The sequence below is a fragment of the Nanorana parkeri genome, unplaced genomic scaffold, assembly GCF_000935625.1.
Source record: "Nanorana parkeri isolate BGI_ZX_2015 unplaced genomic scaffold, ASM93562v1 scaffold846, whole genome shotgun sequence".
NCBI classification, from domain to species: Eukaryota; Metazoa; Chordata; class Amphibia; order Anura; family Dicroglossidae; genus Nanorana; species Nanorana parkeri.
In genome coordinates, this window is record NW_017307114.1 from 185,232 (window position 1) to 197,789 (window position 12,558).

The 12,558-nt window shown below is 37.9% G+C and overlaps 1 protein-coding gene across 1 annotated transcript in view; it reads left to right on the top strand.

Annotated features, from left to right (window-relative positions):
- The window catches only part of SCN8A (sodium voltage-gated channel alpha subunit 8), a 145,902-nt gene extending 143,507 nt beyond the window's left edge, over positions 1 to 2,395 (top strand). The window contains exon 27 of the mRNA XM_018565420.1: positions 673 to 2,395. Coding sequence (XP_018420922.1) covers positions 673 to 1,817 — 1,145 coding nt within the window. The 3' untranslated portion in view covers positions 1,818 to 2,395. The remainder of the gene's footprint in view (positions 1 to 672) is intronic.
- Positions 2,396 to 12,558: the final 10,163 nt, after the last annotated feature.

Below are 12,558 nucleotides of genomic sequence, written 5' to 3' on the forward strand. Positions count from 1 at the left end.
CTTCGTATTAGGGTAGACGGACCTCGAAACATCAATCAACGTATCTCTGTAGAGAAGCTGCTTAAACCTGCGGAGAAAAGGGAATGACTTGTGAGAGGCTCCACTGGGGACATCCAATAGGGGTCCAGGGCCATGTTAAAATCCCCACCCACTATTAAGAGACCCTCTGCAAAAGATCGAAGTGTAAAACGAGCAGAGTCCAGGAAAGTAATTTGATCTTGATTGGTAAGGTAAAAATGACCTAAAGTGATTACTTTGAGTTTTTGTATGGCGCCATCCGTGCCATCACCTCGAGCACCACCAATACTTTGAAGTTATGAGACTGTAAGGAGTGGAGGTGGCATATGGAAACAAGGTATATGACTCGCATATATGTATTTCAGACTTGTATTCATTTATTTGGCCAGCTTTTAGTCTTCACAATCTCCCCTTCTGTCTAATACCCTAGCACCTAACACTTCTCCACATGGGCTGATGCTAATGAATCAGACTGTCCTGCAAGTAAACACTAACATTTAAAGTCCATGTTAAAATGGAAATACATGCTCAATTTCTTTGTTCTAAAATTTTGCCTTGCATGTGTTTTCAAAAAATAAATTGAACTGGATTGAAAATGTATACATGTCTGCAATTTATATTATGTACTAAGTGGTACATTTTTTTTTTCTCTAGGTATGTTCCTGGCTGATTTGATTGAAAAGTACTTTGTGTCACCAACACTCTTCAGAGTCATTCGTTTGGCTCGAATTGGCCGTATACTTCGCTTAATCAAAGGAGCCAAAGGAATTCGAACCCTGCTTTTTGCCTTAATGATGTCATTGCCGGCCTTGTTTAATATCGGCCTGCTACTGTTTCTCGTTATGTTTATATTTTCAATATTTGGAATGTCGAACTTTGCTTACGTGAAGAAAGAAGCAGGAATAGATGACATGTTCAACTTTGAGACTTTTGGCAATAGCATGATTTGTTTATTTCAAATCACTACCTCTGCTGGCTGGGATGGCTTGTTATTACCCATCTTAAACCGCCCCCCAGACTGTGATCCTAAGAAGGAGAATCCAGGAAGTCCGATGCAAGGTGATTGTGGAAACCCCTCTGTAGGAATCTTTTTCTTTGTCAGCTATATCATCATCTCCTTTCTCATTGTAGTAAACATGTACATTGCTATAATCCTAGAAAATTTTAGCGTTGCCACAGAAGAGAGTGCAGATCCTCTAAGTGAGGATGACTTTGAAACATTTTATGAAATTTGGGAGAAATTTGATCCCGATGCCACCCAATTTATCCAGTTCGGTAAACTCTCAGATTTTGCTGATGCCTTGGAGCATCCATTGAGAGTTCCCAAGCCAAACACAATTGAACTTATTGCCATGGATTTGCCTATGGTGAGTGGTGACAGAATCCATTGTTTAGATATCCTCTTTGCCTTCACCAAACGTGTGCTTGGAGAGAGCGGGGAGCTCGATATGTTGCGGCAGCAAATGGAAGAGCGTTTTGTAGCTTCCAATCCTTCAAAAGTGTCTTATGAGCCCATCACTACTACGCTCAGGCGCAAACAGGAGGATGTATCAGCTGTACTTATACAGCAGGCCTACAGACGCCATTTAACCAAACAAGGTTTTGTTTGCAGAAAACCTTCGTCAACTAAAATGGAAAACGGAGGAACAAATATGGACAGAAAAGAAGGCACCCCTTCTACAGCATCGTTGCCATCATATGACAGTGTAACTAAACCCGAAGTGGAAAAACAAGAAAGAATACAAGAAGCAATGAGAGAGAGAGCAAAAAGACAAAAATCTGTCAGGGAATCCAAGTGATGAACAAAATGTTAGTATTTCTCATTTGCAAGCAAAGATTGTTTACAAATTTAATAATTATATCAATGCAGATCAGCTATGGAGACACTTTTCTGAAGATCAATACCAAACAATCTGCTTAATATGACATTGTTGCATTTTAAGGCAGTGACGCACCATCTGGATAAAGGACAAACACAAGGAAGTTGTACTGCATGTCTCCCATCAACCAATGCAACTTAGGAGAAGCGAGAAGAGCTGCGAGGAATAGTCCAATTCCAGTGCAGCCAGAGGGAGTTTATTTTCTCATATTATTCTGAAAAAAAAAATCAGAAAAAGCACCACTTAGGGATGTGATTATTCATGCAAAACTATATTTGCATTGTTACCTTAGTCAAGCAGCAAAACAAGACAAAATTTAAAAAAACACAAAATCTGGGGGGAAACAAAAAAAAAAACATTAAGCCCATGCCACGTATTTGTCACAATTTATTTGATATATCTGCATAATTTTTCTATGGGCTTCATGTGATTCGGGAGATGGGAAAATCGGGTTATTTTTCTGGCTGAAGGGCATTTGCTCAGGCCAATTCCAAAAAGAAAAAAAAAATTAAATAAATTGTGCTCGTTCAATGCATAGAAATGACTTGCATGATGGCATGCTGTGATCAGGAATCATGCATGAAGACTCATAAAACACAAAACATCAGTTCTCGGTCCACTGCAGTGGGATAGCCATAAGTTTGAGGCACTCCACTGAATACTGAACACTATATCTGGAGGTAACTTAATATATACCCTTCACTAATATTTACCAAATCTTCAAACTTTTACACATCATGGTTAGGGATTAAAGCAAGAGAGAACGATTTGTGTATGTTTATTAACGATTCTTTAACTTCACTTTTGCACATTATACAAACAAACAAAATGAGAAAAAAAAGAAACTAGTTGCTGCTTAAGGTTTCCTTTACTCGGGTACTATAAAAAATAGAAATAAAAGACAAGAAAATAGCTTTTAATATACTATGTCACTGTAAACCAAAATCTAGGGCTTATGAAATTCTGCTTTTTGTATTTTGCAATGTTTTTAGTCTTCATTCTACAGAGGGCATATATTTAACAGAAGCAAAGCTGCAATATACAGGTGAAACTCGAATAATTAGAATATCGTGCAAAGTTAATTTATTTCACGAATGCAACTTAAAAGGTGAAACTAATATATGAGATAGACTCATTACATGCAAAGCAAGATAATTCAAGCCGTGATTTGTCATAATTGTGATGATTATGGCTTACAGCTCATGAAAACCCCAAGAACCCCAAATTCACAACCTCAAAAAAGTAGATTATTACATGCAATCAATAAAACAAGGATTGTACATAGAACAATATCGGACCTCTGAAAAGTACAAGCATGCATATGTACTCAGTACTTGGTTTGGGCACCTTTTGCTGCACAGACTGCAATTACTTTTGCACGATATTCTAATTATTCGAGTTTCACCTGTATATTGACAGAGTAAAGATCATGGCACCGGGATGTGTTCTGTGCAATTTGCTTATACTTTTGTATAGGCAGTGTTTTCAGAAAAAGATTGTTTTGTTTCAATTGGGACAATTCACTGCTTAGCACTTTAAATGGCATGTTTCACTTTGCCCTCCACTTTGAGTTGTATTTTTTTCCCTTTTGTTTACAAAAATGTATTTACCACTATATTTATAATGATAAAATATGACAGTGGTTGGAATAAAAGGTAAAGTTCAAATGACAAGGTCCAGAGGTGTAACAAAGCGTGAAATGTAACACAACAAATGTACACATTTCATAGTAAACTACTGAAGATTTTTTTTTTTTTGCAAATATTTTTCTTCACTTTATATTTTTTGGGGTTTTTACTTTTAGTATTAACAGTGACTAAGAATGTCTAAGGCCATAAAATTAAGAATGTGTTAAATGAATATTTTGTCAAGAAATGTTGTCAGTATATAATTTACGTTTCAGTTCTCAAGTATTTTTAGTTTTTTTTGTATTAGATTTTTTTAGTATCATTTGACACCTGGCTGGTGCTGCAGTAACATTATGCAAAAAAAAATGAAGGCTTGCTGTGTTCTGTATTTTAATAGCTGATGCTGCTGAAAATGCTACGGAACCGTGTGTTGTAAATGTGGTCAAAGAAGAAAGCTGTTTTTGGTGTGGACCAAATTATTACCTGATATCTAACCAACCCACAGAATGCATGAAATATCATACTGTACACTCATTTGTTACTAGTTCATGACTCGATTTTCCGTTGAAGCCCACTTTAACATTTCCAGCCATACCTCTGTGCCAAGGGAAACACTTCCTAGTCTATTTTAAATGCAGTGGCATAGGTGAGCATAAAAAAAAAGGAAAATCTGAAGAAGGAACAGTTTCTAACTTCATAGCGTGTTTCTATTTATTTCTCTCCATTTACAGCTGAAATATTATTATATATCAACTCCATACATGTGTACAGGCTTTGTTGTAAACAGCACAAAAAGCTGAAAAGTGTGGTTCAACTTTTTAAGAGGATATTATAAATGCTGTAAAATATCATTTTATTTTATTGACTTTTTTTGTAAATACAGAAAATATGACAAATTAAACAAAACGGCTTCTGGCGTACACCATTGTCATCTTTATCATTTCTTTTATATTTATTTTGTAAAATGCCAGAATGCTTTAGTGTGAACTGTATAGCTCAGATGATGTTACACCATTAAGATTAACACATCATCTGTTCTCATTCCAGTGTGCAATAACAATTGACCACATCTATGCAACATTTGCCTAACCTTCATATAAGTATATTTATGCTGTGACAAGCCAAGTTGTTTTTATATAGCCACTTGCAACAAATTGCTGAGGCTGGTGATATCACAAAGCTACATTTTTCTACCAAAACCAGATATTTCAGTTATAGTTGGACAAAGGTGGGCTGGAGCAAACGCTGGTTTCTTAGGTCTGCCACTATGCAATCTGTTAACCAGAGGTCTTGGCACAACCATAAGCTGCAATCATTATGAAGGCAAGCAGGAGAGTTTATTTCCTGCTACATTCTCCATAAATTCTGGTTCTTCTCTCAAGCCATGCCATGCCAAGCCAAGTTTTTTCTGCTGCTGAATGGGATTTAGAACTAAAGCCATCCAAATAAACACTTGTAGAGCACTGTAAGAAAAGAGGGATCATTGTTTAAAAAAAAACAAAACGTTTTCCTTTTACTTTTCTTTCCATGTCACATGTGTTCATGTCTCCTTGCACTGTGCACCTGTAGACTCTTTGTATGACACTCTGTGTTGGCATAGCTGCTTTTAGTCCAACACGGAAGCATACAAAAAATGTGACAATGAAGCTCCTGAGTAAGCATTCTCCTCCTAAAAAAGAAAGTGCCACTGAATACAACATGTACCAAGTATGATTTAATTGAAAGGAAAGAATATAGAAAAGGGTTGAACTTTTTGACATTGCAGGTACATGTGGCAATACAGATTTGGCATTTTGGTATAGATGCATATTTAATGCTTCTTCAGCATTCATAAATGAAAAGCGAGAAAACAATAAACCCCACAATAGAGGCAGCATCACCCTGGTGGACTCTGATACACAGAGATCTCACATCTGGAGTCACATGAAAAGCCATTGAGTGATGCAACCTGCTGTAAACATAATTGTTGGGTTCACTGACCCTTTAAGTATATCTTTATTTAAAATGTATAGTCCATACAATGTAGTAAGGCAATGAACCCAAATATCCCATCTTAATTTTAGAATCATGTAAGCAAATGCTGGCCTCTAGCTTTGTTTATTTAGAGTGTAGGTAGCAGAGTGACGCCATCACCAGCAGAAATGTGGCAGTAAAAAGACACTGATAAATTTGATGTTTTCGGGGTTTTTTTGTATGTCTTTAAGTTGGGCAAGGGAAAGAGTGATGAAAAAATGAAGCTTCACTGAATAAAAAAGTACCAATGCATTGTGTAGTCTGTCATGCACTATTTCTCCTATACCCAGAAGAAAATAAGTTGACTTTATTATAAAAGAATTAATAGGCAACCCCACCCCATACTATGTGAGATGTACGTGGTAAGTTGAATTGTGTGGTGAATTCTTATATTTCTTTATCACTTTAAGGACAAGATATTTCTGTATGATAATTGCCACTTCTTCACTACTGTCACAGTTGTTACAAAGGCAGATTATGAAATTATGACCAATTTTAGATTCTTCATAATATAGAAGCAAAAAAAAAAACATTGGAATCTTGCTGCAAGAGAGAAATCTTTATGGTTGGGTATAAAGACAATTGACAGTAAGGGAAATCTCTCTGCTGGATTCCCAAAGAAAGGTAAGCAGTTTATTTAATCCACTAATGCATGCCAAAGTACAGAATACTAAAACACTTGTAGAATTTACAAACATTAATAAAGGCACAGTGGGAAAGGGAGAAGATACCTGGTCTTTGGGGAAATATTTATTTGGCTATCTAAGTGCAAGGAGTGTATCATTAGTGCTATAATTATATCAGAAAAGGACTATACTGGGAAATACCAGATGCTCTTTTTGATTACCCTATTCAGCTTAGATAAGGTTTTACTAGCTTTGCCACTTATTGTTCTACCACTGCTAATTACTATCCACCACTGCAAAACTTTCCATTCATCCAAAGTGTTGAGATAGGCATTCAGCATCCATATTTATCGGACTTCCTGCCACTGCACACATTAGTATCTAACAAAGATATAAACTTCGTGTAGCAATCTTTTCTCACATATTATAAAGATCGTATATTACATTTGGTTCCAAAAATGGAAAATTGGGCAACATGCTGGTATTATTCTTCAAACTGTTTTGTCATTTCTTATTTTAGTTTCTTCTTCATTTTTATATGGTTGTTGAAACAATGTGTCAAGCAATGTAAGGGGACAAAAAAAAAAAAAAAGAGTAAATAAAGATTAATCATGTGTTTGGAAAATACATGGTTGCTGATGCTAACTTACTCATTCTTAATTTTAAAAGATGTACCTGTTGACTGTGTTAGTGGTACCTGTATGTGATGAGAACATTCTGTGAACGTCTAACCACAGGGATCATGAAAGGGTGTCTGTAACTTTACCCTCATCAGTGCTTAGCAGTACGGGTACGCCTGAAAAACCCATGCTGCTGTTAGGTTGGCTGCCACCTTACCCGAAGCATCCAGAAAATGCAGGTAAAGTCACAGCTTCACTTTATGTGCTGCCACCTGAAGATGGCGCTGTTCCATCTTCAGGTCTCGTAGCCATCAGATTCAGAAAAGAAACCTACTTAAAGTGTATTTCCACATCCGCCGCCAAATTGGGACAACACTTATTTGATATTTGTTACATGTTCCCATTCGCATAGCAGAAGCTAAAAACAAAAATACAAAATGGTTGCAGGTTAAATAGCTTTTACTTGGGTTAGGGTTTTATGGGTTACAATTTCTTTGAGCTTCTATTTCTTTTAAATGTTAAGAGGGACTGTGATGAGGGGTCTCATCCATTCATTCAGAGCTGGCTTCTCCATTGTGTGTTAATGAAGCTTATCAGATAAACACAATCCTCAAATTTCAGTCCTAAGACTTTCCATTTGGACAGACCACTGTAAAAGTGCTCAGAGAAACCTGGTATCAGCCATCTTACCTGATTTAACAAAGTAAGATTTTTTTTTAATGTTATTTTTCAGTATGTTGTGTGAATAGGAACACAATAAACATATGGAGGGTTTTTCCTAAATTTTACTGCAAAAGTGGAAATACAAGTTAAGGTTCAAATGATTATTATTATTATTATTATACAAGCTTTATATAGCGCCTACAGTTTGTGCAGCGCTTTACAATATAAGGAAGACATTACAATCACAATACAAATCAAGACAAGATGGTAAGGAGGGCCCTGCCCATGAGGGCTTACAGTCTAAAAGGGAGGGGGAAGTGATACATGAGGAGGGAGCTGTGTGGGGATGAATTGTTTGAGAATGTGATGGTTTAGCGGTTAGGTTGAGGTGGGATAGGCTTGTGGATTAATTTGGGTCTACAAAGCTTCAAGATCTGACTTTTTAAGCCAATAGTATTATCTTGTTTAAAAGAGAACTATGGGGTAAGTGTTTTTCCCCATAGTTCTCTTAAGGGTCACGTGAGGACATATACTAACCCCCCTCCCGTGAACCAAAGCTCAGTATATCGCGAGTTACAGCTCGCGGTATACTGAGACCGCCGCACCCGAGACGGATGCCGACTATGCTGTCGAGATACACCCAGCTGCATGAATGACAGCTGGCTCTGCCTATCTAAAGGCAGAGCAAGGTGTACCCGCTCCGTCAGTTCCTCCAGTCAGTGCTGGAGAATTGGAGGGGGGGATTTCCTGCAGGGAGCCGTGACTGACAGTCACCTCTCTCTGCAGGGAGATGATCCAGAAGTGAGCGAGCGACAGTATGTGTTCACTCCCTTCCCGATCTATTAAGCCAATGTTTGAGTTTCATTGTCACACGTCGGCTCGAACTATGAGGATGAATGATTTTCACTCACCTCATAGTTCTGCTTTTAATAACCAAAATGTGATGTTCCTGTAGCAGTATTTGCAAATAACTCTGCAGGAAAAACTACTCTATATCATTTCTCCATGAACAGCCATGACAACACAGTTTCAAGCATTACTGATCCAGAACAAGCCCAAAACCATTTGTGTATGCCGGAGGCTTTAACTGAGAACATTTTAATAAACTCTTTTGAGATCTCCAGGGTAGTGTGGGCTCTCTCCAGTTCCCAGCATTGTAGGTCTTCAAGGAGAATCATTTCCTGCTGGTTACATTTTCTGGCAAAGCAAAAAGATGGTTTACAGGACTTATTTAATTACTATGAACTAGTACCAGTTTACTTTCTCATCAATTACACACAGTTTCAGGCTGTGAAATAATCTGTTTACAATCTGCAAAATTTAAATTAGTCCTCTTAAAACGGTGAATTCTAAGTGAATTCTAGTATGTAACATGTTGAAAATCCCCTTCTTCAAGCTTGAAGAAAGTGATGCTATGTTTGGGAGAAAAGTCAAGCTGCTTTTAAAAAAACACACATGGGTATGTTCATTTTATGGTTTGTTTCCTACCTGCTTATGGTTAAATTGAACCTGAGTTCAAACTATGCACACAAGTATTTACATATTCTGAACAAGCAGTAAGATCAGTTTTAAAGAAGCCCTCATTTAGCTCCGGAGCTTTAAGCATTGTGGTGAAATTCATCTTAAAAATCATAGCTCTTCTATCACTTTCTGTTGCACCAGAATTTTGTCAGCCTGCCAGCGTTCTAATGTAAACACACAGCAGGTGTTTCTAAGCTGTTAGAACATTAATGGTCAGCCTGCAAAGCACAGAGTGTCTCATGTGCAGCCCCTGACATATCCTAAGGGATGCACAATAGAATTTGTACTTATTAACACCAGCATGTTAATGTGCACATAATGTCTCTGCTTCTCTGCACTGCAGTTGGTTGTTAAAATGCATTGCAGTGCTGGATTTTACATGTATGTAATTATTATGCACTGTAGTGTGTTGCAATGAATTATACTGCATTGGAACTTTCTATGCAAAAACCCAACACAGTTAAACTATGAGAGCCCCTACTGATGACTGGAGTTCTCATTTCACAGCTCAAGAGGTAGGGCTTAGTCTCAATTTATGGAAAACGAAATGGCCCATGTACAGCCTGGACATGGCAGACAGGATTCCACAGATACAGAGGGAATAATTTAAAGCATATCACAAGTACATTTTAAGCCAAGTCTTAGATTTGGTCATTTTCTTAAACTTGTAACTCAACCTCTTTGAAACTCTGTCACCTCATGTTGCTTTTCAAAGTCAACATCAGCAGTACAGTGATAGGAGAAAATGAAGCACAGTAGTTAATACTCAAAATAGCCCTGCCCAGCTTAAGATAGCGCATAGGAAAATGGTAAAATGTTATTGTTTTCTAATATAGTAATGGTAGATATTGCGAACCTATGCCAAGCTTCTCATAAAGAATATACACACCATTTATTAGTAGGTGGAGGGAGAAGTAATCAACCGTTAACCCCTTCGTGACGGGAGACGTACACTGTACGTCCAGCCACAAAGGGACCAAATGACTTGTCACGTACACTGTACGTGACGAGTTATTTGCTGCTTTAGAGGGCTGTTAAACGCTGAGAATCAGCTTTTAACATTCATTAATGGCTGCCCTTACTACAGAGGCATTCATTAATGAAAGGGTTAAATATAAACAACTTCACTGCTTGCATACAATGACAGTTAAGAAAAAACATATAAACTTCCGAACTGGCAAAAGTTAGGGGAAAGTTCTCTCCCTGCATTACTGTACCCCTATAATATATTTAAAAAAAACAGGTTCATAAAGACAATGCTTGTTGAGTTTGATTTAGAGGGACTCGGTTGGCCTTCACAGAGTCCTGGTCTCAACCTTATTGAACACCTTTGGGATGAATTAGAATGCTGATTGCGAGCCTGAGCTCACACATGCTCATTTGGTTAAAGGAGCAGAAGAGTCTTCCAAGAAGAGTGGTGGCTATTTAAAGAGACTGTGCCACCTGACCAATCATTTTAAGAAAAATCTTCCAATAAGATTATATGTGCATTTAATGTAGTCTATCCATGTTATTTACCCGTAAAAGCTTCCTGAGTGTAGATAGCCAAAAGCTCTGAGACTGCTGCTGGTCGCTGCCATCTTGGATGTGATGTCAACAGCCCCATTAGCCACAGAGCTGTTACTGAAGTCATCTTATGCAGGGAAGGAAAAGGCAGAAATGTTGGCCCAGCATAAAGAGTAAATGCACACTCCAAGAAGAGGACAGGACTATGACATGCAAGGAGGGACTTTGCTATGTAATTGACTACACTGGTGTAAAAGGGCACATTGCAAGTGAGTAAAACAATCATTTATCCTTTATAGTAAACAAAAATGATATGCATACGTTTTTTAAATACTTAAAAAAAACATTTTAAAATGCTTAATTTTTTGTTGCATTACCTGCAATGTTTTAAGTTGGTGGCAGGTTCTCTTTAAAGCTGTAAATTTCAAGAGGGGCAAGTCCATATTAATGACCTTGGTTTTGGAATGGGATGTCCAAGAAGTTCAAATAGGTATTCACAATCCTTTGGCCATTGTATAGAGGAGTACAATATATCCGCTCCCGCACATAATGTTTGACAGGCACCGTTAGAACTGGGGACTATCTTTACATTAGTAATGCCAATGGGAGCAGCCAGAAGAAGAGCAAAAGGTGAGAATAAAAATAGTGGGGAATTTTTATGAAAACTGACAGCAGCCAGTAATGAGATCCCACTGCTTTAAAAACTCTCTAGAATCCTAATGAGTTGGCAGCCTTGGATTGATTACTCCAGACCAACATCTTTCGACTCACAGCTGCTATCCATCTAGAGACCTTGTACTTCCCCCCTCCCCCTTCATGTCCCCACCTATACTGTGCTTTCTCCTACCCTACCTTCCTCTTGTTCCTTCCCACCCCCTGTCTTCTCCCCCCTCTGTACCTTCTGTAAAACTCCTTATCCCTCTCCTCCTATTACCCCAGACGTTACTGCTTATTGACGTGCTCCTTCCCCTCTGGACCCCGTGTTATGTTGCATGATGTTGTGAGACCTATGGGCCTCCCTTCCTAGAGGGTCAGAATACTGAATTGAAATGTTTCCCCTATGGTGATCCTTTCACTTCGTCCACTAAAGTTTGCTCATTATGTCTATACAGCACGTATTATGACGTTTTTCAGAACCCTCCATACCAAATCTGTTGGTAACTCACAGTATTCTGCTGTGCTCTGCTCAGCACTAAGAATGTATGCTTGCTATATTGTTACCTGTCACATGGCTTGCAAGTCTTGACTTTGTTATCTTTGTATTTTTCATACAAAAAAACGAATAAAACCTTTGTGAAAGAAAAACTCTCTAAAATAGGCACAGCATGTATAGGCCCCAAACCTCCCCTATCATGGTGGAAATCTGTGAAACTGCATGAAACAAAACCAATTCCCAGAATTTTAGGCCAGAAAAAGTACCAAGCTGAGGCCCCTGACTAGACCTGGAGGTTGCTTTTGTCCCATAACTGGGACAATGAGTATTTCCATGGCCAAAGCTAGCTATTTAGTTGATGTCCTTTTATGTGCCTACCCTGGAATTATCACCATTTCTGTCAAATCATATGGTGGTAACTGCCAACACTTGACAAATATATTCTAAACATGTCTAGGGCCTGGGGTACTCGAGAATTTTCTGGGTAAAAGGTGACCCTGGTCAAAAAATTGTGTGTCTACAGTTTCCCGCCTGAAACAGTATCTCAGGGGAAGTTGTTTTTTCTCATGTGGGTTTTCTGGTGATGTGATTGGTGCAAATACATTCATTGCCTCTCGGCCAAACTGGTCTCCATTTTTACATGTGTATTTGTGAAGGACTGTAAGAACGACATTAAATTTCCTCAAGGGAAAGGACTAGGTGAATAATTTGTAAGGGACATTAAAAAATGGACACACAGATTTCTATTTGGTTTTATTTATATTCAAATCTTCTTAGATACTGTATTTTATAAGTTAATAGGCTGGCACTCAGTTTTGAACAAGAAAGGACATTATTATTATAAAGGTGCTCAATGTGGCAACAATCTTTTCTTTTCCCAGAAGAAAAATTTACATTGCAACAATTATTATTATTATACAGGATTTATAT